We start from the raw sequence: 22,954 nt of genomic DNA on the forward strand, positions 1-22,954 counted from the left end.
GAAGTTTTGATCACCCCACTGTTCCCTTCTTCACTTTGCACTTAAAAGCTCCCAACTGGAAGTAATGAAACCTGATGAAAAGTTTGAAATGCAAAATGTATGTTTCTTTCTTTTGCTTTTTACTCACGTCCAATGGAAATACACTTAAATGATCTAAGATAAATGTGTGATGCACTGAAGCTTGCACTCTGGAGAGAGAGAAATGTTAAAAAGACAATGAAAAAATTAGATTTGTGAAGTGTTGAGCAAAGTAACCTTCCTCACATCAAAGCATGGAAGTCTGATTGAAATTATTTCAGTGATATTATCTCTACCTTCTCTTGTTTATTTTGACATTTAACAGTGGGGTGTTGTGGGGCGGCTGTAGCTCAGGAGCTAGAGCAGGTCATCTACTAATTGGAAGGTTGGTGGTTTGATCCCTGTCTGCTCCAGTCTGCATGCCAAATATCCTTGGGCAAGATGCTAAACCCAAGTCGCTCCCCGATGCATCCATCAGAGTATGAATGTGGACGAATGTTTGGCTGGACAGACTGTTTGTGCTGGTATGACATTAGACAACTTACCTCATTCACCCATTCATACATCCACTGTGTGGGAAAGTGCTTTGGGTGCTCAGCTAGAGAAAAACAGTGGTTTACTTACCACTAAGTATTAATGAGCATTTTCTTCTGTGACTTTTGTTGGAAATGAATTAAAATCAATTAAAATTAATTCAGCTGAATTTCTTGGAATCCACATTTGTTTAGAATTTAGTGGATTTAGGTTTCGATTTAAGTATCGAGTTTAAAAATGATTTCCCATAACTAAGCTTTATTCTCACTTCTGCTTCAGTTAAAATATATTCTGTGTCATCAGACCTTCACATAGGAGATAATTAACTCTTCCAATTCTTGTTGTATTGTTTTTTTGTACTTTAAAAGTTTTTTTCCCCAATGTTTTCATTTTCAAACAAAAATCCAATGTTAAATACTGGAAGTGAAGAAGTGATAAATACTTTTTATCACTTCTCCAAAAGTTGATTCTGTTCATCTGGACGTAGCGTTTTCTGGGAGAAACGTTGCATCACTCATCCAAGTGACTTCTTCAGTCTCAGCTGACTGCAGGTTTCCAGCTGACTGAAACCTGCAGTCAGTTTATAAACTGTTTATAAGGTTGGGGAAACCTGCAGTCAGCTGAGACTGAAGAAGTCACTTAGATGAGTGACGAAACGTTTCTCCCAGAAAATGCTACGTCCAGATGAACAGAATCAACTTTTGGAGATTTATTTTCCTGGATGATTGAGAATGCATCAAGACTTTTTATCACTTCCTTTTTGTCTACATGAGTCAAAGTAAATTCACATTGAAATCAAAGCTCTTATCTGCTACAATCTACTACTACATGAAATACAGAACTGGCTTACTGTTGAAAAAAATAAAATAGAAACAGGTTTACCAAACCAAGATCCCAGTTGCCTTCGCTTCACTCTCTGCTTTGCATGCTCAGAGAGTATGACCTGTCATTACTCTGGCCGGGCTTCTCAGTGCAGAGCTGTCACACATACCAGTCTGCTCACTCATCTCAGTCTCTAGTTCAGTCTGGCCACCAACAGCTTTCTTTAAACCTACTCCTGTCTCTGACTGCTTGCTAGCCTTGTCCCGCTAAGACAAACTCAAAACAATCCTGTCCCTAACCAGAGCTATGCTGACACTCAAGTGGCTAACACTACAGACACACACACACAAATACATAGAGAGAGAGCCACCCACCTTCTAATCCCCTTCTCATTAATCCCCCACTAGTCTCCTCAAATATTCCCTTCTGTTGATCTCATTGTTAGGGCGTTTGTGTGTGTATATTGTGGGGGTGGTTGTGCAACAGGGCCTTCTGCAGGTGGCTCCATTCATTAAATTTCACTTTCAAACATTAGCTAGCCTCTCAGAAGACTCTGACCAGTAATAGTCAGCTACCTATTTTATTTTCCATTGTTTTCTGTATGGTTGAGTCCACACATTTCCTTAACAAAATAAAGATATCAGTGCTAGTTCATGGAAACTTGAACTTTTTTTTGAAGGTTTTACAGCATCTATGGAGGTGGAAGCTAGAAAAAAATGATTAACCTCAACTAAATTTTTTAAATCTTCAAGTAAAATTGACTTCACAGTTTTCATAGTAAAGTCAGTTTTTGTAGATTACAAACACATTACATTATAATTAGTCAAACGTGCTCATTGCTCATTTGCCCACAGCTGGTATCACAAGTATTCGATTGCAGAACTCAAAATTAAATGATGACATGTGGGAGAAAATAACTAAATAATCTTTGCACTATTGCACAAAAAGAGCATTGTGCAAAAGCTGTGAGATATCCCTCATTTCCTTATATTTTACTAGGAACAGTGGAATAATTTATTAAAACGTGTAAATATACATGATTTTAAATACTGCTTTTGTCATAAACCATTATTCTTCAACACCGCCTGAACTGTCGTAAGCTCTGTACACACTGCAAACAGTTTGCAGCAATGTAGTGACCACCAAGCAACCAGAGCCTGGAATGTCTACAAGCAACCAGCTGGCAGCTTCATAGCAATGTGTGACAAGCGAATGTGTATGTGTGTGTACGCAAATTTAGACAACCGTTCTTGTAATTTCTTTGAGTAGTCCAGGTTTCTAGAAGCAAAACATTCTTTTTACAGTGTTGACTGCCTTTTATTTTGGTGTCTGTTAAAATGATCCTACTCTGCACAGTTTTGTATGGCTTGTCTTCAAACTTCACAACAATATACTAGGCCTTGGGGGACATGAGTATTTGATGTTGACCTTCACTGTTAGATCCCAAGTTCAAAATTAACTTTGAAAAAAATAATAATAATAAAGTAATGTATCATAAGGGGAATGAGAGAGCTGTACTTGACATCACAATGACATCACAATGAGGCCACCAAGTATACACTGCATGAATATATCATTTACAGTTTATAGACGCCAAAGATTTCATCCAGTGCTGCTCCAATCATATGGATACGGATGATAAAATTCACCATCTTAGTATGTAATGCTTCAAGGTCATACGTCAAAGGTCAGGCTCACATGACTTAGGAAACAATTTAGTTTCCATTGAATCGTACTTTAAACCAATATATCCCTTTAAAATATTCTTTTTTCAATACAAGAAATAATTGACCTCACAATGAAACAAAAACATTAATATGCTACACTACCTTTTCATATTAAAAATGCTGACATCAACACAAGTGATCTACAAAAACAATGCAGATATCATTATTGAGGTTTCCATATTACCAATGCTGATAAAATAAAGAAAAAAAAATACCGAATACAGAATCGAATATCATAGTTTTAGTACAGCCCTTGCCCTTTTGACAGGGAGTTGCACTCTCTGAGTGCTTTTGTTTCTAATGAGGCTTCGGTAAACACTCAAATGAAGAGCCAGATCCATCTCTCAGGTCCCGTGTCAAGTCTTTGTTCATTTTGTTTTTTATGATTTCTTAGGTCAGATACAGGTTATCTGAGATGTCACTTCCTCTTTGGTCCTCTAGTTGTCCACACACTGCACACCATTCTGATTGGTTTTGAGCTTATAGCGCTTTAGGAATCACCTTATTGGTGCAAAAATACTACTTTATACCTAACTACAGAAATAAGAACAAATCATTAGTGTTTTTGTGACCAGCTGTTAGAAACAAAGTGTTAAAAATCTTTGGTAAGTTGTTATTATTTGTGGGCACAACCGTAGCTCATCCGTTGATTAATAGTTCGGTGTTAGGGTGCATAACAAAGAAAAAAACTGTCTCCTGAAAATGTTTAAAAAAAAAGTACAGGGACTGAAAATGAGTGAAGAAGCAGCCTGTGTCCCAAAGACAACTTTGAATGGCCTTCATTAAGCCTCGAAAACTGTACTAATAATAAAAATTTACATTTGTGTAGTGCCATCCATCCATCTTCTTCCGCTTTATCCGGGACCTGGTCGCGGGGGCAGCAGCCTAAGCAGAGAAGCCCAGACCTCCCTCTCCCCAGCTACCTCCTCCAGCTTATCCGGGGGAACACCAAGGCGTTCCCAGGCCAGCCAAGAGATATAATCTCTCCAGTGTGTCCTGGGTCTGCCCCGGGGCCTCCTCCTGGTGGGACATGCCCGAAACACCAACCCCAGGAGGCATCCTTGTCAGATGCCCGAACCACCTCAGCTGGCTCCTTTCAATGTGGAGGAGCAGCGGCTCTACTCTGAGCCCCTCCCGGATGGCTGAACTTCTCACCCTATCTCTAAGGGAGAGACCAGTCACCCTTCGGAGGAAGCTCATTTCCGCCGCTTGTATCTGCGATCTCGTTCTTTCGGTCACTACCCACAGCTCGTGGCCATAGGTGAGGGTAGGGACGTAGATCGAACGGTAAATTGAGAGCTTCGCTTTTACACTCAGCTCCCTCTTCACCACAACAGACCGGTGCAGCGTCTGCATCACTGCGGCCGCAGCACCAATCCGTCTGTCGATCTCCGGCTCCCTTCTCCCATCACTCGTGAACAAGACCCCGAGATACTTGAACTCCTCCACTTGGGGCAGGAAGTCATCCCCGACCCGGAGTGGGCGCTCCACCCTTTTCCGGCTGAGAACCATGGCCTCAGATTTGGAGGTGCTGATCCTCATTCTCGCTGCTTCACACTCGGCTGCGAACCGTTCCAGTGCGAGCTGGAGGCCTTCACCCGATGAAGCCAATATAAAAATTAAAAGAAAGTCTGGCTGCTTGGAAAAATATTGAGAAATGCTACAAGTCACATTTAAACATACATATCCATGTGTTTTCACAGGAGAAACTTTTATACTGATAGAACATATATTAGTAATTAGTAAATAATTTTCAGAAGGAGGCTGATTTTCAACAAAGGAGGAGAAAAAATAACGTGAGGATATTAATCTGGAGAGATTATATCTCTCGGCTGGCCTGGGAACGCCTTGGTATTCCCCCGGATAAGCTGGAGGAGGTGGCTGGGGAGAGGGAGGTCTGGGCCTCTTTGCTTAGGCTGCTGCCCCCGCGACCCGGACCCGGACAAAGCGGATGAAGATGGATGGATGGATGGATGGATAGTAAATAATAGGACAGCAAGTCCTTGACTTTAAAAATGATAAAGGCTGCCTCTACATTCCGACATGACCTTTAGGAGCTTAGTTATACATGTGATTGGAGTTGTTAATGACCATGGCTAAAAGAAACCATGTTTACTATCAGTTTGAATTTATGACCCTAAAGTCTTGCTGACATACACTTCATTATCACCTGTAGACACAGAATAAATATGCAAATACTTGCACAAGGCCATCTTCTCTGTCATCACACTAGCTGACCTAAACATGCTCAATGACACAAACAGAGAGCTGGTAATCTAGTAGCTGACTAATTTTTATTAGTGCTGTCAGCGTTAATCTCGTTAAAATTACGTTAACGGCATAACCGTATTAACGCGGCAAATCTCCGTTAGCGAGTAATAGTGAATTGCCCCGTCCGTGGGGCTGGATGGCACTAACACGTTAACGATCTAACTGCGCTAACGCGTTGATGCCGTGTCTAACATGCAATGAAAGCATCTTGTCCAGGGATACTTTGGCTTTGGCATGTAGACTGAAGAAATCAACAACTTCTTTTTCGCTGGCTTCCAATTAATAGATGACCTGCTCTACCTCATGAACCAAAGACACCCTGTTTACAAAGTGTTTTCAAAGAAGACAGTCAGGTCATCAGACCATGCCTGATCAATAAATAATGACATATATAAATTACTGATGAACTAAATCTCTCATTTTGATAACATATTCCATCGTGGCCCTTTTTAGAGGTATCCAGGCTGACTTTGTACTTGTCCATGATTTTCAAGATGGGCCTTTGGAATATGATGTTCAATGTCAGTCTGTTCTACCAATTCTGCCAGAGGCTGGAAAACCAAAGCCATCTTTCTCATGTCACAGGCCTCATCTTGAGATGAGAGTTGGCAAACATGTGACCATGTCTGTAGCATTCCTTCAGCTTGTCAGCAGATTTTATCCCAATCTTTGTGGCAAAATTCCTGTCTGGATTTTCCACCATGCTGCACATGTTCAAGGATGCTCTTATATTTTCTTCAGTCAAAGACAAACTTGTCCTAACTAAACTAGTTACAGTGTTAAGGACAATGTCAGTGCCAATACTGAAGTTAGATCCAACAACATTGTTGGAGACAGTAGCAGAAACAATTACAAGTGCAAGCTCCTCGTAGTTCTCTCTAGCTAACAAGATATATAAGGTACAAGAGTCAGAGGGAGATCGAAACATTGTGAATGAGCCAATGAGTCAACATTCACAATGTGCGCAAGAACACCATAGCTATTTATTTGAAAAAGTAATGGTCTAAGCTACTTAATCCAGAGAATGCACGCACTATGCTGAGGGTATTGCAACCATGTATCGACGGCAAAAAGCTCCTTTTCGATCCCTTGCTAAAATGGTGGGTAAAGATATAAACATAACTAAGAACTGAATTTTTTCCGGCACTTCTGGACTGACTTTATTATTCAGTCCCAAAATTAGCTTGCTACTTAGTCTCAATGGATCTTTAGCAATGGATCTTTAGGAGAAATGTAGAGAAAATTGGCAAAATATTTTCTAGTGCCTGCTGTTAGTAATAATCAATATTGTCAAATAACCAACCGCTCTATCTGTTCAGTTTAGCAAGCTCTACTTATGATTAATACCAGAAAAAATAGTCATTGTAATAGAACTTTTATTCCACCCATTCTTGTTTTTAGTGGTCAACTTACATTACATTGCATTACACATATACATAGTTTTTTCTGTAGCCAATTAAGTTTTCAAACAAATAAGTGGCCATGCATCTTGTACAATTTATTAATCAGCCGCGTTACACTGCCAGTACCTAAACTTGTTCTAGGATTACACAGATGGCCCCCCTCACTGTGATAGGGAGGTATCCATAAAAAAAAGAACTTGACAGACGCAATGGCAGATAATCTACACAATGTATGTGCCAGAAAACATGACAGTGGAGGATGAGGAGGAGTGAGTGAAAAGATGGTGGTGGTGGTGGAGGAGGAGAGAAGACAAGCATAGTGTTGGGGAAGGATTCAGTGGGGAAAGTCTTGTAGATTACATTTACACAAGCTTGGGCATTCCAATTTCAGCTTGAATTTTCTACCTTCAGTGTTCTGATGGTTATCAGCTAGCAGAGGAAATGTTGCTCCCATATGTGCATCTGCGTGTCAAGTGCAGACACTCGGCCACGCAACACCTTTCAACATCAGAATGTCTCAGATGCTCTTCTTGGAAAACAGCTCAATGGCACAAATGCATTTGTATATGTATGTTTCATACTAAAACCTCTATGAATAACTTTGTTAAGCTCAAAGTCAGGACTTGAGGGGAGTTGTTAACATAATTACTATTGGATGATTATTTAAGTAACCCAAATGTATCAATAAGAAGGTAAAGGAACTCTGTTAGATGGCCTCATATTGCCTTCATCATTCCCTCTAAATTTAGGATATTGCCATCAGGGTTTTATACTTTCTAGTCATTCCATCTTAAGGGTTTCTGAATTTCCTTTTTTGATTATTTTGGAACTGTTTCACAGACGTGATTTGCATGCCCAGCGCGTTTCAGTTTAAACAAATGAATGTCACTCATGCATAAATCGTAAATACAATGTTTCTTTTGGTAAGTTAAAAGGAAGTGAGACGATGTTTTTGGTTTACCACCATGGTCCAAGCTGAAACCCTTGGAGAGTGTGACATAACATGTTCTGCATTCCTCAAAAATGTGATCCTGAGTTGAATGTCTCATGAATTCTGCCCTACACAGGCCCAGAACAGTAGCTAAAGAAGAAAAACTTGAGACGTAAAGACCAACACATTAATCAATGTTGTATACATTTAGTTTTCATTCCATCACTTTTATCTTAAGACCAAAAAAAGTAGAGACATTAATTGAGCAGTTTTTGAGTATTTTTAATCCCCATTTGCCTGATATGTACTACACATACATAAATATATATTTTTTTTGTTTCATATATTTTCATTCTATGAACTACCTCTTTAGTTCTGAGTTCAATCTACCACATAGCTGACCCAAATTTCATACATTTAAGCAAGAAATGAAATTGTTTGATTTATATTTAAAGTGAGTTGGTTTAAAGAATAACTGCTTGACAGCAGTTTGACCTAATGGGACGCTATCAGTAGCTACTGAGAAACTGGGTACGCAATCAAGCAATTTTCATTTTGCAGTGACATACACTATATAAAGTAAAACACAATGTTCATTTTTTTTTATCACTCATCCACTTATGGAATTCACTAGAGTCATCAAATGAAATGACAGCTACTAAGATCTGTACATTTAGGTGTTCTGTGCTTCTTCTTTATGTGCAGTGTTGGGTAGGTTACTTTTAAAATGTATTCCACTACAGATTACAGAATACATGCCCCAAAATGTATTTTGTAACGTATTCCATTACGTTACTCAATGAGAGTAACGTATTCTGAATACTTTGGATTACTTAATATATTATCATGCTTTTTTTAAAACTACATGAATGTCCTATTGCTGTGTGATTTATTACTATTACTGAGGGTTACTTGCCATACCAATACCAGCTACATTTTTAAATCTTAATATAAAATGAGTAACAGTAGGTGGACATTAAGTAAGGCTGCACTTTTTGCAGCGATCTCGTATAGAAAACTATTCCGCGCGTATATAAAACAGGTCCGCGACTAGGAACCGTAGTAAAGGGACCTCTGGCTAATACGTCGGGTTCGTGTCGGGCTCGTAGCCGAAAACTTGCTTTACTTTGTTGTCTGGGTCAACTTTCCATGCAGGGACAGAGAGAGGCGTTGAAAGGCTGCTCCACTGGAACTTATTGTTTCGCAGGAAAACACGAACACAGTGAACAGTCAAATCTTAATAGCTTACTTACAACTGGGCTCGTCAGGCACTCTTTTTGGCTGCAGTGGTTATTATTATATTTACATGCTTCCAGCTCCCGTTTCTGCTCGGTGACAGCTTGTACTTTTCCACTCTCCTTTTTCTCCCTCCTCACGCTCACAGACACATAACGGGTATGGCAGTCCATTCTCCCTGCAGCACGGACTACACTGCCCATGAGGCTACATTCTTTAGGGTGATGCCTGTAACACTCTGCCTATCCGGTTGTTCAGTGATGACACGACGAATCCCAGAGGTGTGGACTCGAGTCACATGACTTGGACTCGAGTCAGACTCGAGTCATTAATTTTATGACTTTAGACTTGACTTGAAAAAATGTTCTAAGACTTGTGACTTGACTTGGACTTTTACACCAATGACCTGGGACTTGAATTGGACTTGAACCGGTTTACTTGAAAAGACTTGATATTTCACCCCAAATATAAAATTTAACATGCATATTATATAGAGATTGAAAATGTGACGTCATTCAGGGGTAAACCGCAAAGGATTCTGGGAACTCATGGCAAGAGGTACTAGCGCACGCAGGCTTTCAATTGAAATCAGTCACACAGCGATAAAAAGAAACACAAAAATGTCAAGAAGCCGTTGTATTATTAACTGCAATAGCCGGTCGCATGACAGCCACGGGAAGCCGACGGGTAAAGAGATCGGTTGTTATCGGATTACGTCGTTGAAGAGAAATTGTTCAAGCCATGTTTCCGAAGTAACAAAGACGCGATGGATGGCCTGGATTGCAGCCATTCAAAGATCAAATATAACGTCCCAGAACACTCCAGCTCACAGGTTAGTCTGCTCCAAGCATTTACACGAAGGTCAGTGTTTTTTAGTAGTTAATACGTCATTTTCATAACATAACTGGTGATATAGGTTACAAGCAAGTCTGGCGCTGAACAGAAATTGTCGCGCTATGCTCCTTTATTTATTGTGCATAAATAGTGAATTGTCCTGACACAATATTGCGTTTCGCCTCTGTTATTATGGTACATTGACAAAAACATATACTTTTATTCACAGGATAAAACAGGTTTTATGTATCACTAATTGCCCAGTACGATTACAGCATACAATATTGTTGTCACTGCTACATTTCTGTAACGCGTACCAGAAATTATTTCCACTACTAATTAATTACCGTTGAGCTCAAAGGTCCTATTAATAAACGGTTAAGGAATGTGTATTTATGAAGACAATTTGTGAGACTGGTAAACTTATGATAGGTACGATGGTCTTTCGTTCTACACTGTGCATTTCAAGGTCCTGTACCCATCCGTCGGTAAACTGTACCTGGGCTTGTTGCAGTGACCTGAAGTTACTAAACTTCATGAGTGTGTGCACTCACTCCAAGAACCGTATAATTATAAATATGCATATAAATATGCTACGATGAGATAGCTGACTTCATCTAACTAGCAAATGTTGTCCAGGCTACGTTGGTGATACAGTTTTTTTTAATGTGTATGATATTTTTGTCATGCGATTTTAAAGCCGGTCCTACAACCGCATCCAAGAATAACATGCAGCTTATCTCAGAACTGTCGGTGAAAATTATTCTTGGAGCTAGGTTTAATTGAGCTGCATTTTATAGAGGTGCAATTTCACAATTTGTGTATATTTTCTAAGTTCACTATTTTGTCATGTGTTGAGAAAAACACAGATTTTAAAATTACATGGTCTAATATTTACATTTAGCATAACTGCAACATTCTTTTTTCTTTTTTTTTTTTTTAAAGACTCGAAAGGACTTGAAATTCAAAGTTTCAGACTTGTGACTTGACTCGGACTTTTACACCAGTGACTTGAAACTCGACTCTGACTTGCCTGACATTACTTGAGACTTGACTTGAGACTTGAGGATAAAGACTTGAGACTTACTTGAGACTTGCAATGACTTGGTCCCACCTCTGACGAATCCTACTTCCGGGCCTAAAGTAGTCTGCGTTTAATATGGCTTTTGTGTTGTTAACATGTTTAATGTTTTGTATTTTCTTCTATTTGATCTCAAAAAGCTCCTAAAACAGTCAGTGATCACTGTTGACCTCCCTCGGCTTTTATTACCGCTAATCATTTATTTAAGCTCAGTTTTTAAAACCTTAGGATGTAACTACAGCCCAGCCCATGCAGCAGTATATGAATGACTAACCTCGTATTGTGGATGGATGATCTCAGTTGTTCTCCTGGCTGAAGTTTGGTCCTTTTACAGCATCCTGCCATGCGATTACATTTGTTCCTGACCACCGAGAACACTCACGTTAACTTTTATCGAGTGGAAAAAAAGTTAGCTTGTTTATATTATGCTAACATAGCTGTGTCGCTAGCGGTCACGTAGCACATCATTATATACCAGCTAGCCCAACTTCAGTAACCCTACAAACGTCACTGCTTTTTAGTTTTCTGTCTTCATTTATGCTGGAAGTGATAACAGAGCTGTACGTTTTAATTTGTTTCCAAAACCCCGCAGTCAGGACATGCTATATTGTATTTAGATAGAAGCTAGCGAGCTAACTCCCTGCTAACTTCTAACTCCGTTAAATGTCATAAATTCCGTTTTCATGGATGCCTGGATGTTAAACTCAATTGTTACACCTGGTAGAGCAGAACGCTGATCATTTTATTAAAGATGAAAGACTTTAGACAGTTTTTCAACTCTCAGTAATGCCATAGTGATCGTTTGTGGACCTGCAGCGGAGTTTAGGTCCAGACACGGCTAGTGACGTCAGACTGAACAACCGGATTGCCTTCATATTAAATCATTTTAAAAAATGTTTCTTCACGTCATTATGAGACTTGACATTGAGACACAGGCATTTGGGCCTCTTAATGCGTGTTTTGTTTGGGTTTCCACCGGTGTGGAATTACCAAAAATAGAGAGGGCATAACCTAACATATGAAACAGGAAAAGACCGCCGTGTAATCCCTTTATTTCAACAAAGTAACTGTATTCTAAATACCACCTTTTTAAATGGTAACTGTAATGGAATACAGTTACTCATATTTTGTATTTTAAATACATAACAGCGGTACATGTATTCCGTTACTCCCCTACACTGTTTATGTGAAGTTAAAAAGTTTCACTTCATCAAACTAGTTTCATTTAAATTTGCAGACAATAATGAATGATGAGGGTATTCATTCATATATTTGAGTGATTTTTAGTATTTTCTTGAATACCATGGTGCAAAACTATTGTTTCATTGAGCTCTATGCCACAGAAACATGTGATATCGATCCCACTTGGCGGAAGTGCACTTGGCTTTGGTCCTATATACAAACAAGAAGGTACAGAATATCACAGCTGAATTTGCTTTGAAATCCACCAACCATCATTTTATCGCTGGTTCTCTGAGTTTTTTCCACTAGAAAGACGCTGTTACACTGCTATTTCTGTTGATGGAGGGGAGTACATTGTTGGCACTCTCCACCCAACCCACCCACTCTTCCCAGGAGTGTGTGTGCCTGTGTATATGTTTGTTTTAGGAAATGATGCAGAGCCAGTTTGTGTAAATTTATCCACGACACAGCTGAAACAAAAATAAGTTTACTGAAGTCGGCCCGCCAACCATTTGGTGGCCTCATGCCATGTTTGCCGTGTGTGTTGTATATGTAGTAGAGAATATCCATGTTCGTCTTATAATTATTTTGATGGAAGATTGAGGTGTGCACTGGAGCCTAATGCGTCGAAACAAACCTTCACAGTAACACATTTGAGTTATAGCCAAATATGTTACTATGACATTTTAAAGCATCATGGAAATAATTAATTAACATTTTCTAATACTTAATCAGAAAAAAATACTTAATTTTGTCTATCACAAAACTTTCATTTATCCACCTTCCATTATCCAAACCACAGCAAAAGTTGAAACTTACAATAAATACTCTTCTAGACTAGTTTTCAGATTCTCCCCTCACCTTAAACTCACTGTGCTGGATGGCTGACCTTCCTTGAGTGGGTTGTGGGATTGTTGGAACTTCTTTCTAATATTGCAGGGTCTTTATTTTACAATGTACAGGTGACTGTACCTGTGAAATGGCACTATATGAATAAAATTGAATTGAATTTACGATGGTAGAATGACTTACCTGCTGCAAGAATATTCTTTGTCTTATGTGTTCAGTCTCTTTAGATTAAAAATTCACCTCATTACAAGAAGGGTTTTTAGCTATGTTAATAAGGCTATTTGCATGCAAACCACCTGCCTACGGGGGATTCCAAAAATGTTTCCACTGCACTGTAGTTTCACCACCATCCATTTTAGTCTGTGTTTTTTAATCTAATTTTAAAAGCAGGAAGCAATGGAATCAAACTGGAATCTTTAATATCCAAACAAACATTTGCATAAATTCAAAGAAAAGAATTGCAGTCAGCGTGGAGTGCTGGCGCCATTGTTCACCACATTCAAAGAAAGTGGCGAATCATGCAAACTGTCACACCCACAGGAAATCCCAAGTCTTCATTAAGACTGTGGGGTATATTTGAATTTGTGAAGGACATTCATCAAGTTCAGCATGAAAGAATAAACTAGAAAGGTTAGACATTTAAATTCAAGCACAAAATGTCATTGGAAATTGAAAGTCGGAGGAACCTTTGGAGTGAAGTGAGTAAAGAGAGGGAGAAGACTTAATGGTAAGAAGCATCTTGTTGATAATTATGATGCAGCTTAGTGATTTAGTTAAAATGAAATGACTACATATCGTAGCCAATACCTATATAACCTATTTTTATTGCAAACATCTTCAGTCAGTGTCCACTGGACCATGTTCTCCTTCTTTTGCACGTTTTATTTCAGCAACAGAACATCCTTCTCTGTCCCTCTCCACACTGTCTGCGGTGAGGCAAGACTGAGCAACTTCCCCGACACTGCAGAAATGCAGAATTACATACCAATACTTCCCTGTTGACCCAAGAGTCCCACATCGTGGGCCCCTCTACGCCTTGTCATTTTGACATTTTGATCTTAGCTAAATCCTTCCACTGACCACAACACTGCTGTAACATCCTTCAGTAAACTACAAATCCATGCCTTATTTATCATGCAGGCGAGGATGAGTCCAATCAACAAGAGCAGATGAATAAATGATACTAGTATGAATGGTAAGTATGGACTGTTGAAGAGCAAAGTTGTGAGGTTGGCTGGGTGGAGGGAGCTGCTGCTGGATTGGGTTAATGAGGTGGTCTGGGAGCATGGACCGGGTCCTGACTGCAGTATGCATGGAGTTCACTTTAGCCTGGGGGGGATTTGTAGCCCTAAGACCACTGGTTAGACTCTTTTTGCCTCAGGCCATGTATCCACTCAAGCCTTTGAGTGTGAGTGTGTGTGTGTGTGTGTGTGTATACAGATGTATGCGTGCTTGTATGGTGGTATGCCGGGAGACAGTGATTGTAATATTGCCCTCAGGATGACTCTGGTTGAAGCTTTGAGATCTCTGTGTTTAGTGTTGGAATTTGTGCATTAATATACATGCCTGTGTTTGCATGCGTACCCATTCCTGCTTGCATGCGGTGTATTTGCACTTGGATCTGTGTGTTTTGTGATTTTGTGTATCGAGTCCAACTACAAATGTGTACATAGCATCCCCCATCCCTGGCCCCAAATCTCATTACCATTCCACCCTTCCCTCCATCGTTTTACTCAACGCCATCAAGGCCTTGCCTCCTGGTGTTTGCATTGTAAATCAGGCCTGACAATAAGGCAATGATTAGATCCTACTCGTATTCAAAAACATCTTATTTATTTATTCATCTCCCCCCCTTGCAGGGCATCAAGATGCATAATATCTGACCAAGGTGACATACCCACTTCCAAATGTTATTCATTGCTTTTGCAGGTCAACCTTTTCACCAACAAACCCAAGACAGATTAAATGAGATTTTTATGACAGGATATGCATGGAAGGACTGCCTCTTTGATGCATGTACATACAGTACCAGTTCAGATATCAGACTACGTTAAAGTGTTGCAATCTATGGGTAAGTGGCTTAGAAGCTATCCTCTGGTGTAAAACTGTGGCACACTGTCCCTATTTTCATCAATATGCACAAGATATTATGTCTGAAAAGTTGCTGGATACTAAAAGCAGGTCCAATTGTACTGGACTATTTAAGTCAGTCAAACTTTAGTGATGTTGTTATTTTGGGGTTTTAAGAAAATGGTATCATGGGGACTGGGCTAATTTCTCTTCCAATTGCATCCTGCCCTTGTGAGATTATTTCATTATTTCTGTTGATAATGAAAGCAAATAAGACTGTCGTATGTGTATTTGATAAGCCTCTACAAGTCTGTTGAAAATCACATAAGGATTTTTGTTTGGTTCATTGGTTAATCAGTGCTGATCATATAAGTGAACAAATATATGTGAAAAAGTGCTTGCCCGCTTCCTGATTTCCTATTTTTTGGATACACTTAAATGTTTCAGATCATCAAACAAATTTAAATATTAGACAACGATAAGACAAGTAAACACAAAATGTAGTTTCTGAAAGAAGGTGTTTATGAATAAGGGGAAAACAATCCAAGCCTACTGGCCCTGTGTGAAAAAGTAATTGCCTGCAATCAAGCGTTTGTGATAACTGGCAATGAGGCTTTCACAGGGCTGTGGAGGAATTTTGACCCACTGATCTTTGCAGAATTTTGTAATTCAGCCACATTGGAGGGTTTTTGAGCACAAACCACCTTTTTAAGGTCATGCCACAGCATCTCAATCAGATCCAGGTCAGGACTTGGACTAGACCACTTAAAAGTTTTCATTTTATTTTTCTTAAACTATTCAGTGGTGGATTGGCTGGTGTGTTTTGGATCATTGTCCTGCTGCAGAACCCAAGTGTGCTTCAGCTTGAGGTGATTCTCCTTCAGGAGGTTTTAGTAGAGGGCAGAATTCATGGTTCCATTTACCACAGCAAGTCTTCAAGGTCATGAGGCAACCAAATAGCCCCAGATTAACATCAGATTAACACCACTGTATTTTACTATTTGTATAATGGTCCTTTCTCTGAAATGCTATGTTAGCCAGACGTAAATGGGGACACACCTTGCAAAAAGTTCAACCTTTGTCTTGTCAGTCCACAGAGTATTTTCCCAAAAGTCTTGGGGATCATCAAGATGTTTTCTGTCAAAACTGAGACAAGCCTTCGAGATGCATTGGCTTGCATCTTTGAACTCTGCTATGCAGGCCTTTTTTGCTCAGTCTCTTCCCTATGGTCGAATCATGAACACTGAACTTAGCTGAGGCAAGTGAGGCCTGCAGTTCTTTGGATGTTGTTCTGGGGTTTTGTGTGACCTCTTGGACAAGTTGTTACTGCACTCTTGGGGTAAATTTGGTTGGCTGGCCACTCCTGGGAAGGTTCACCACTGTTCCATGTTATTGTCATATGTAAAAAAAAATGGCTCTCGCTGTAGTTCACTGGAGTCCCACAGCTTTAGAGATGGCCTTTCCAGACTGACATGAGACACTTTTTCACACAGGGCCATATAGATTTTGATAGAGGAATTTCATAGCATTTCAAACAAACATTCACATCCTCAAGATTAACTGTAATGATTTTTACAGGTGAGTTGGCCACTTAACTCATCTTTCCTTAGTTTGGTAATTGGTTGCAACAGTCTTAGCTTTTGAAGGAAACACTAAACACATTGACTTCTATTGAAATCATGCTGTAGTGAAGAAGATATGAATTCAATAAAATTAAAGGTCTTCATTTTATTAAGACCATACATTTTTTGTACATTTGTTTACTGAGGTAGTATAAGGTGGAACTAGTGAAGTAAACTCCTAATGGGTATTACAAAGATTGCAGATTATTACATTTATTTTCTGATCTGAAGGTTATGTAAATGCCACTACATGTGCCATGTATATCTAGTATAAGAAGCTAATAAGCTAAATTATAGAGCTGATATGCTAAAGTAATATAATTAAATGGGTACTGGCTGTTCACTCTTGTTTATGAGAGAAGAGAGCGGAAGATCAACAGATGGATTGATGCTGTGGCTGTACTGATGCGGATGCACTACTAGTCTGTCATGGTGAAAAGAGAGCTGAGCGTAAAACTAAAGCTCTTGATTTACCGGTCAATGTTTGTTCCAGCCCTCACCTTTTAGGTGGCTGGCCTCTTCCTTACACATGGGGTGAGGAGTTTGGCCATCTGGGAGGGGCTCAGAGTAGAGCCGCTACTCCTCCACATCGAAAGGAGCCAGTTGAGGTGGTCCGGCCATGACATGGATGCTTTCTCCTGGCTGGGGTATTCCAGGCATGTCCCACCGGGAGAAGCTCCTGCGGCTGACCCAGGATATGCTGGAGAGATTATATCTGGAAGAGTTCAAGTACCTCAGGGTCTTGTTCGCAAGTGATGGGAGAAGGGAGCCGGAGATCGACAGACGGATTGGTGCGGCGGCTGCAGTGATGCAGACGCTGCACCGGTCCGTCGTGGTGAAGAGGGAGCTGAGTGTAAAAGCGAAGCTCTCAATTTACCGGTCGATCTACGTCCCTACCCTCACCTATGGCCACGAGCTGTGGGTAGTGACCGAAAGAACGAGATCGCGGATACAAGCGGCGGAAATGAGCTTCCTCCGAAGGGTGGCTGGCCTCTCCCTTAGAGATAGGGTGAGAAGTTCGGCCATCCGGGAGGGGCTCAGAGTAGAGCCGCTGCTCCTCCACATTGAAAGGAGCCAGCTGAGGTGGTTCGGGCATCTGACAAGGATGCCTCCTGGGGTTGGTGTTTCGGGCATGTCCCACCAGGAGGAGGCCCCGGGGCAGACCCAGGACACACTGGAGAGATTATATCTCTTGGCTGGCCTGGGAACGCCTTGGTGTTCTCCTGGATAAGCTGGAGGAGGTGGCTGGGGAGAGGGAGGTCTGGGCTTTTCTGCTTAGGCTGCTGCCCCCGCGACCGGGTCCCAAATAAAGCGGAAGAAGATGGATGGATTATGTCTCTTGGCTGGTCTGGGAATACCTCAGTGTTCCCCCGGATAAGCTAGAGAAAGTGGCTTCAAATAAGTGGAAGAAAGTGGATTGATGGATGGTAATGGTTGATACTGTGGAGTCTACATGTGTACAGCGTCAAGTGATAGAAAGTGTCACGGTTAACTTGGTAATGTAAGATTATGCCGTGTTGTTGGCTTGTGGGGCTAACATGCTAAAGTAAAATAAATAAGATGATAATGGATAATATTATGGAGCAAACATGCTAACAAAACATATTTAACTTGGTCACTTTTTTGCATTATATATATAGGTATGCATATACAGCACACTAATGCATGCTAATGTTAACATTCAGCTTTAATCTGTTTGGAGACTGAATTCAAGAGTGCTATAAAAATCTGAACATCACAGCCTCACATCAAACCACCAATTCAGCAACATGGTTATTTTCAGTTTTACATGTGAGGACTCACATTACCTGTACTCCACAGTTTGTGCGACTGTCAACACCATCACCTCTGTTCACTTCTTTGCTGTGAAGTGTTGATAAGTCAACCTGAGAGAATACTGCATCTCTGTCTACAACAGGCTTGTTTTTATTAATGAACCAGTGTAAGCCCCCTACCAGGTCACAGTTTGGCATGCAAGAAGTGTTCTCCAGGGTGCTGCTTTGTGTGTTTAAATCGCAAAGTTTCTTTTTATCACCGTAGTCAGTGGCATGAAACACTCTCATCCCATGTATAATAGAAGCTGGACACTTTGTAAGAAATTCACCTTTAAACCAAAGCAGAGAAAAAACACTTCAGACATAGCTGAACTGTGAAGTCCACAGGCAGTGATCACATCATGTGTGACTAGATATGAATATTTATTCAATGCCGGAGGTAAACGGGGTGAAACCGCAGCTACACTGCAGCCTAACCTTGCATCAATAGAGCACAGGCCCATTCTATGCCTGAGAATTGTTGGAAAATTGAATGCTGAATAGAAATGTTCCTTATTGCACACAATCCGATGAAAGAGAACGTCTGCCTCCAATCCAAATTCACAAAACCCTTTGATGTTTGTTGAAATAATGTTATGCCTACTTCTCATTTTTTATTTTATGCTTGCTCTTGAATTTTGATTGTGACTACAGGCACTTTTCAATTGATATGCATTACGAACTTTGCAATAATTGAAAGGGCCTTGTTGAGGAACAAACATGTCATTTATCCCCGAAATTAATTTCACAACTTATTGTGTAACCACACACCTTTGGTGACTTTGGAAAGGGTTGGTGACAGATGCTTATTGTCTTCAAAAATTGTACTTTCAAATTCATGAGAGAATTTTTTTTGCTGGGTTGAAATTAAATATCTTGTTGGTGTTTTTCTGGGTTTTTTTCCCCAGTGTTCTTGTCTGCTCTTGTATGTACATTCACGCCTCAGCAGCCTTGGTATAGCATGTGTTTGTGCACAAGTTATGTTTCAGTGTGTGTATATTTATGGATGCACCATTGCCTGCTCAAATTTACCATTTGGTGGCTTGTTCCTTTGAGGGATGGCAAAACTTGAGAGGCTGCGTAAAATACTGTGTGGTAATTGGAATTGCTTTATCTTCAGTCTCATCAATTAATGTGCAATTTTCCATTTAATCACTAACACGCTCGCTTCATTTGCAATTAAAATGAGGACTGATAACAGAGAAGATGCCTTTCAGCTGATACCAGTTGGAATGAGAACAGAAACCAGAAGACACAATCGGTACACAACACGACTCACTGAGACATGCGCATGGCACACAAACAAGTGTGAACGCACGCAGAGCAAACAGTCCTGCTTATATATGGGTGCACTGAATACATACACACTGAAACAGAATGACACAATAAAACATGCAGATTTACAGCTGAAACCCCAAATTAGAAACCAAATCACCATTTGAAATCAAAATGCTGGCAGCGGTGGTGGATAGGGGTGCCACTCAAACAGAGAAAGGTCTACTATGGTTGTCTTTTCTCTGACTTTCCCATTCAGAGACATTGTCAGGGTCTGAGTCTCAGTGGGTGATGAGCTGACTGGCAGTGAAATGTCTGTCATGTAATATCCCAGAGTAGAGAGGAGAAAAAAGTTGCTCTTGCTGCTGTAATCAAGTGCTTTTCCTCCAGGTCAATACCATTCAGTCCAAGTGCACCAGTCCATTGTAACTGCTGCCTGTCTTTCACAACCACGCAAGGCTTTATGTGGCATTAGAGTGCATTTTTCCAATAACTCTCCCAGCTCAGGGTACCGAGCAAACGGATTGTTTAAAGTGACAGATTGAAACATCCCATGTGTCTGATCTCACATGATTTGTGAGATCAGAGTTTAAAGCCTGCCTTTTTTAAAAAGTTGAAATCTCACAAAAGGTTTAATAAAGTTTAACCACACCTTTATCTAAAACACATTTTCTGCCATCAGCTCACATTAACAAGGCGTTTTCATGCAGTATACACATAGGTTAAATGTAACTTAAGGAAAGAGATCCAGCTGTGCTGTGTGTGTGTATGTGTGTCTCTGCAAACCAATTAGCTTCCTTCAGTGGGGGTGGGGGCAATGGTTACAACAGAGTTCCACAGGGTACGGCCCTCAGCCCTGTGGGGTCTTGGCCAATAGCAATTAGCCTACCAACAAGAGCCCTAATTAGCCCTCTTGATTGGCTTAGTTACAGCACAGCAACAACATCAGCAGCCAAAACATAGAGACGACCAAGGTGACTCCGCCACAATGCATGTAAAGCCATCTGTAATTAGCAAACAAGCATAGCTCTCTGTAAATGGTAAACAAGTAGTGGGCTTTATTTGTGGTATCCTTATGAACCTGCTGCTATGTAAGGTATTTCATTAAAAGGGCTGCACACACTTAATCAGGTTGTTTTCTTTTTACTTGTCAGCATTGTTAGATCACTCAGTGTTAATACTGACTGTTCTGTGAGCTCTATGCAACACATGCAGAAGTAGACTGAAGAGAAATATAGCAAAGAAATAAATTAGTAAGTGCAGAAGGGATAGAAGTGTGAGATGATGTGTTTGAGAAACCCATCTCATATGATTTAATCATAGCAGCACCTGGTGGTGGCTGCTGTCATAGAATTTGCAATCACTGCTTGCTTGCACTGGATTTATGATTTTTTCTTTCTTGTCTGTTTCTTTACCAGTCTCAATGTGAAACTATCCCATGATGCAACATGTGTCCCCAGCATCTGCAGTGACAATGATGGCCACCCAGAGCGCTCCTCCGCCATCGTACCAGGAGAGCCAACAGGTTAGAGCGCCAACTTAAAGACTTGTCATATGGTACAAACCTCTGTACAGTAACCCCTGTGTCTAATGTGAACACACAGCTTGGCTTATGGAGGTTTTCTGTGTTATCTGAGCTCTTACTTAACTGGGGATGTGCCAACAAGCATAAATCCGGATGTGATGAGAAGGATTGAAGGTTAAAGATTTGAAAAATAATCATTTTGAATTTTTACCTAAACTGAAACTTTTACTGTTTTATAGTTGAATTTCTAAGATGATTTGTAGTACACATTTAAGAGCAGCCTCTCATGATTCATACATAGTGTCATTTTAAACAACTTCTGGAGTTAAAGAAAAAAAAATGAAAGTAACGTTTAACCTTTGGGGTTTTGTTGACAGGGGATTTATGCCCTTGTTTTTTATCTAGCTATCTTTTCTCAGTATGCATTAGGCTGTTCTTTTCAACAGGAGCTGAGGTTTTGAATTTGTTTTGATTTTTGTGAGAACACAGAAATTAACTAAATGAAAATGACATAAAATGTTTTGCTAAATTACAAATCATTTCATATTCTATGACATATAATCTAAACCGTATACTCAATGATATCATGACCTGCCTTTGGTCCTGTCTACTCACCCGTTAGCCCAATCAGTTCCAACCTACTAAGGCCACACTTGCTATCTGGCCTCCAGGTGTTAGCCACCTGGAGGCCAGGTGTTAGCCTAAAACATATAAAGTGGAACTAGTGTGGAGCTGGCTTGTTGTGTTGTGGGCTGATAGTTTGGTAAACTCACAAGCCATGCATCAGCAGATGTACTGATGTTCTTTACAAGGATATGTTCTAAACAGACTTGTATAGAATTTTGGATGGGTGATCCTTTGTGAGAACTACAGTACAGCACCATTCATAGATGTAAAACAAATGTGTAGCTATTTGTAGTGAACCAGCCTCTAAATCTACTATTCAAAATCATATCTGTTTGTAACTTTTCCTTAAGTTTATGAGAATTATTAAGGGTGAACATGAAAAAAGATGCTGTCATAAAAGATGATAAAGCACATAAAGAGAATCCCTGGCTGAACATTAGCTTTAAATAATAACTTACAGATACAGTGATACCTGTGTAAAAATACACAGCTTATACCGAGTGATCACCAGAAAGGATAATACATAATAGTACAGAAATATTGGAATAGAGAATATTTTGTTCAGCGCCACAGACATCCTGTGATGGTGGAATAGAGTAGGTTCATCTGACCATCTAACCCTGCTTGTTGTTCATAGCACCTCTGTCTGCTCTCGCCAGAGGATTAGTGCCAGGGGAGAGCTCCCGAGCTGCAGCCTGTGTGCTCGGTAAATGCAAATTAGAGCTAGTTAAGTGTGAAGAACCTAATTTATTTCCCATTTGGTGCTGGGATTAAGACTTGAAGCTTCCTTCCACCCCACCCTGCTGAAAAAAAACAGAAGGGGGATGGGGTTTTTTTTACATTCATATCCTCATAAAAAACGAATGAGAGAGAAAAGTGGAATGAAGGAAGAAGATAATCAAGGAGACGAGTGGTCATGTTTGTAAAACATGTTAGCCCTCTTTCTCACCCACAATACAAATACCTTCAAAAGAAGCAAAAACATCCTATGAGACTTGTGCATCTTATAAGACATATATAAAATCTAAACATTTACTGACAGAGGCAGTCAAAATCTTTTGTACTCCTTTTCTATATTCTGATTAATTCACTGTTCAGTTTCTTGTTCCAAACTGGATATTTATCATTTAACA

General features: G+C 40.1%; 1 protein-coding gene across 2 annotated transcripts in view; it reads left to right on the forward strand.

The window, feature by feature from the left end:
- LOC146623786 (homeobox protein PKNOX2-like) overlaps window positions 1-22,954 on the forward strand; it is a 103,740-nt gene that overhangs the window by 44,325 nt on the left and 36,461 nt on the right. For both annotated transcript variants that reach the window (XM_085364291.1, XM_085364292.1), the window contains one exon: window positions 21,088-21,194. In XM_085364291.1, the coding sequence (XP_085220417.1) occupies window positions 21,108-21,194 (87 nt within the window). In that variant the 5' untranslated portion in view covers window positions 21,088-21,107. The remainder of the gene's footprint in view (window positions 1-21,087; window positions 21,195-22,954) is intronic.

The sequence above is a fragment of the Diplotaxodon limnothrissa genome, linkage group LG10 (assembly GCF_057381915.1).
Source record: "Diplotaxodon limnothrissa isolate DT_005_m linkage group LG10, D_limnothrissa_male_GT1.1, whole genome shotgun sequence".
Lineage (NCBI taxonomy): Eukaryota > Metazoa > Chordata > Actinopteri > Cichliformes > Cichlidae > Diplotaxodon > Diplotaxodon limnothrissa.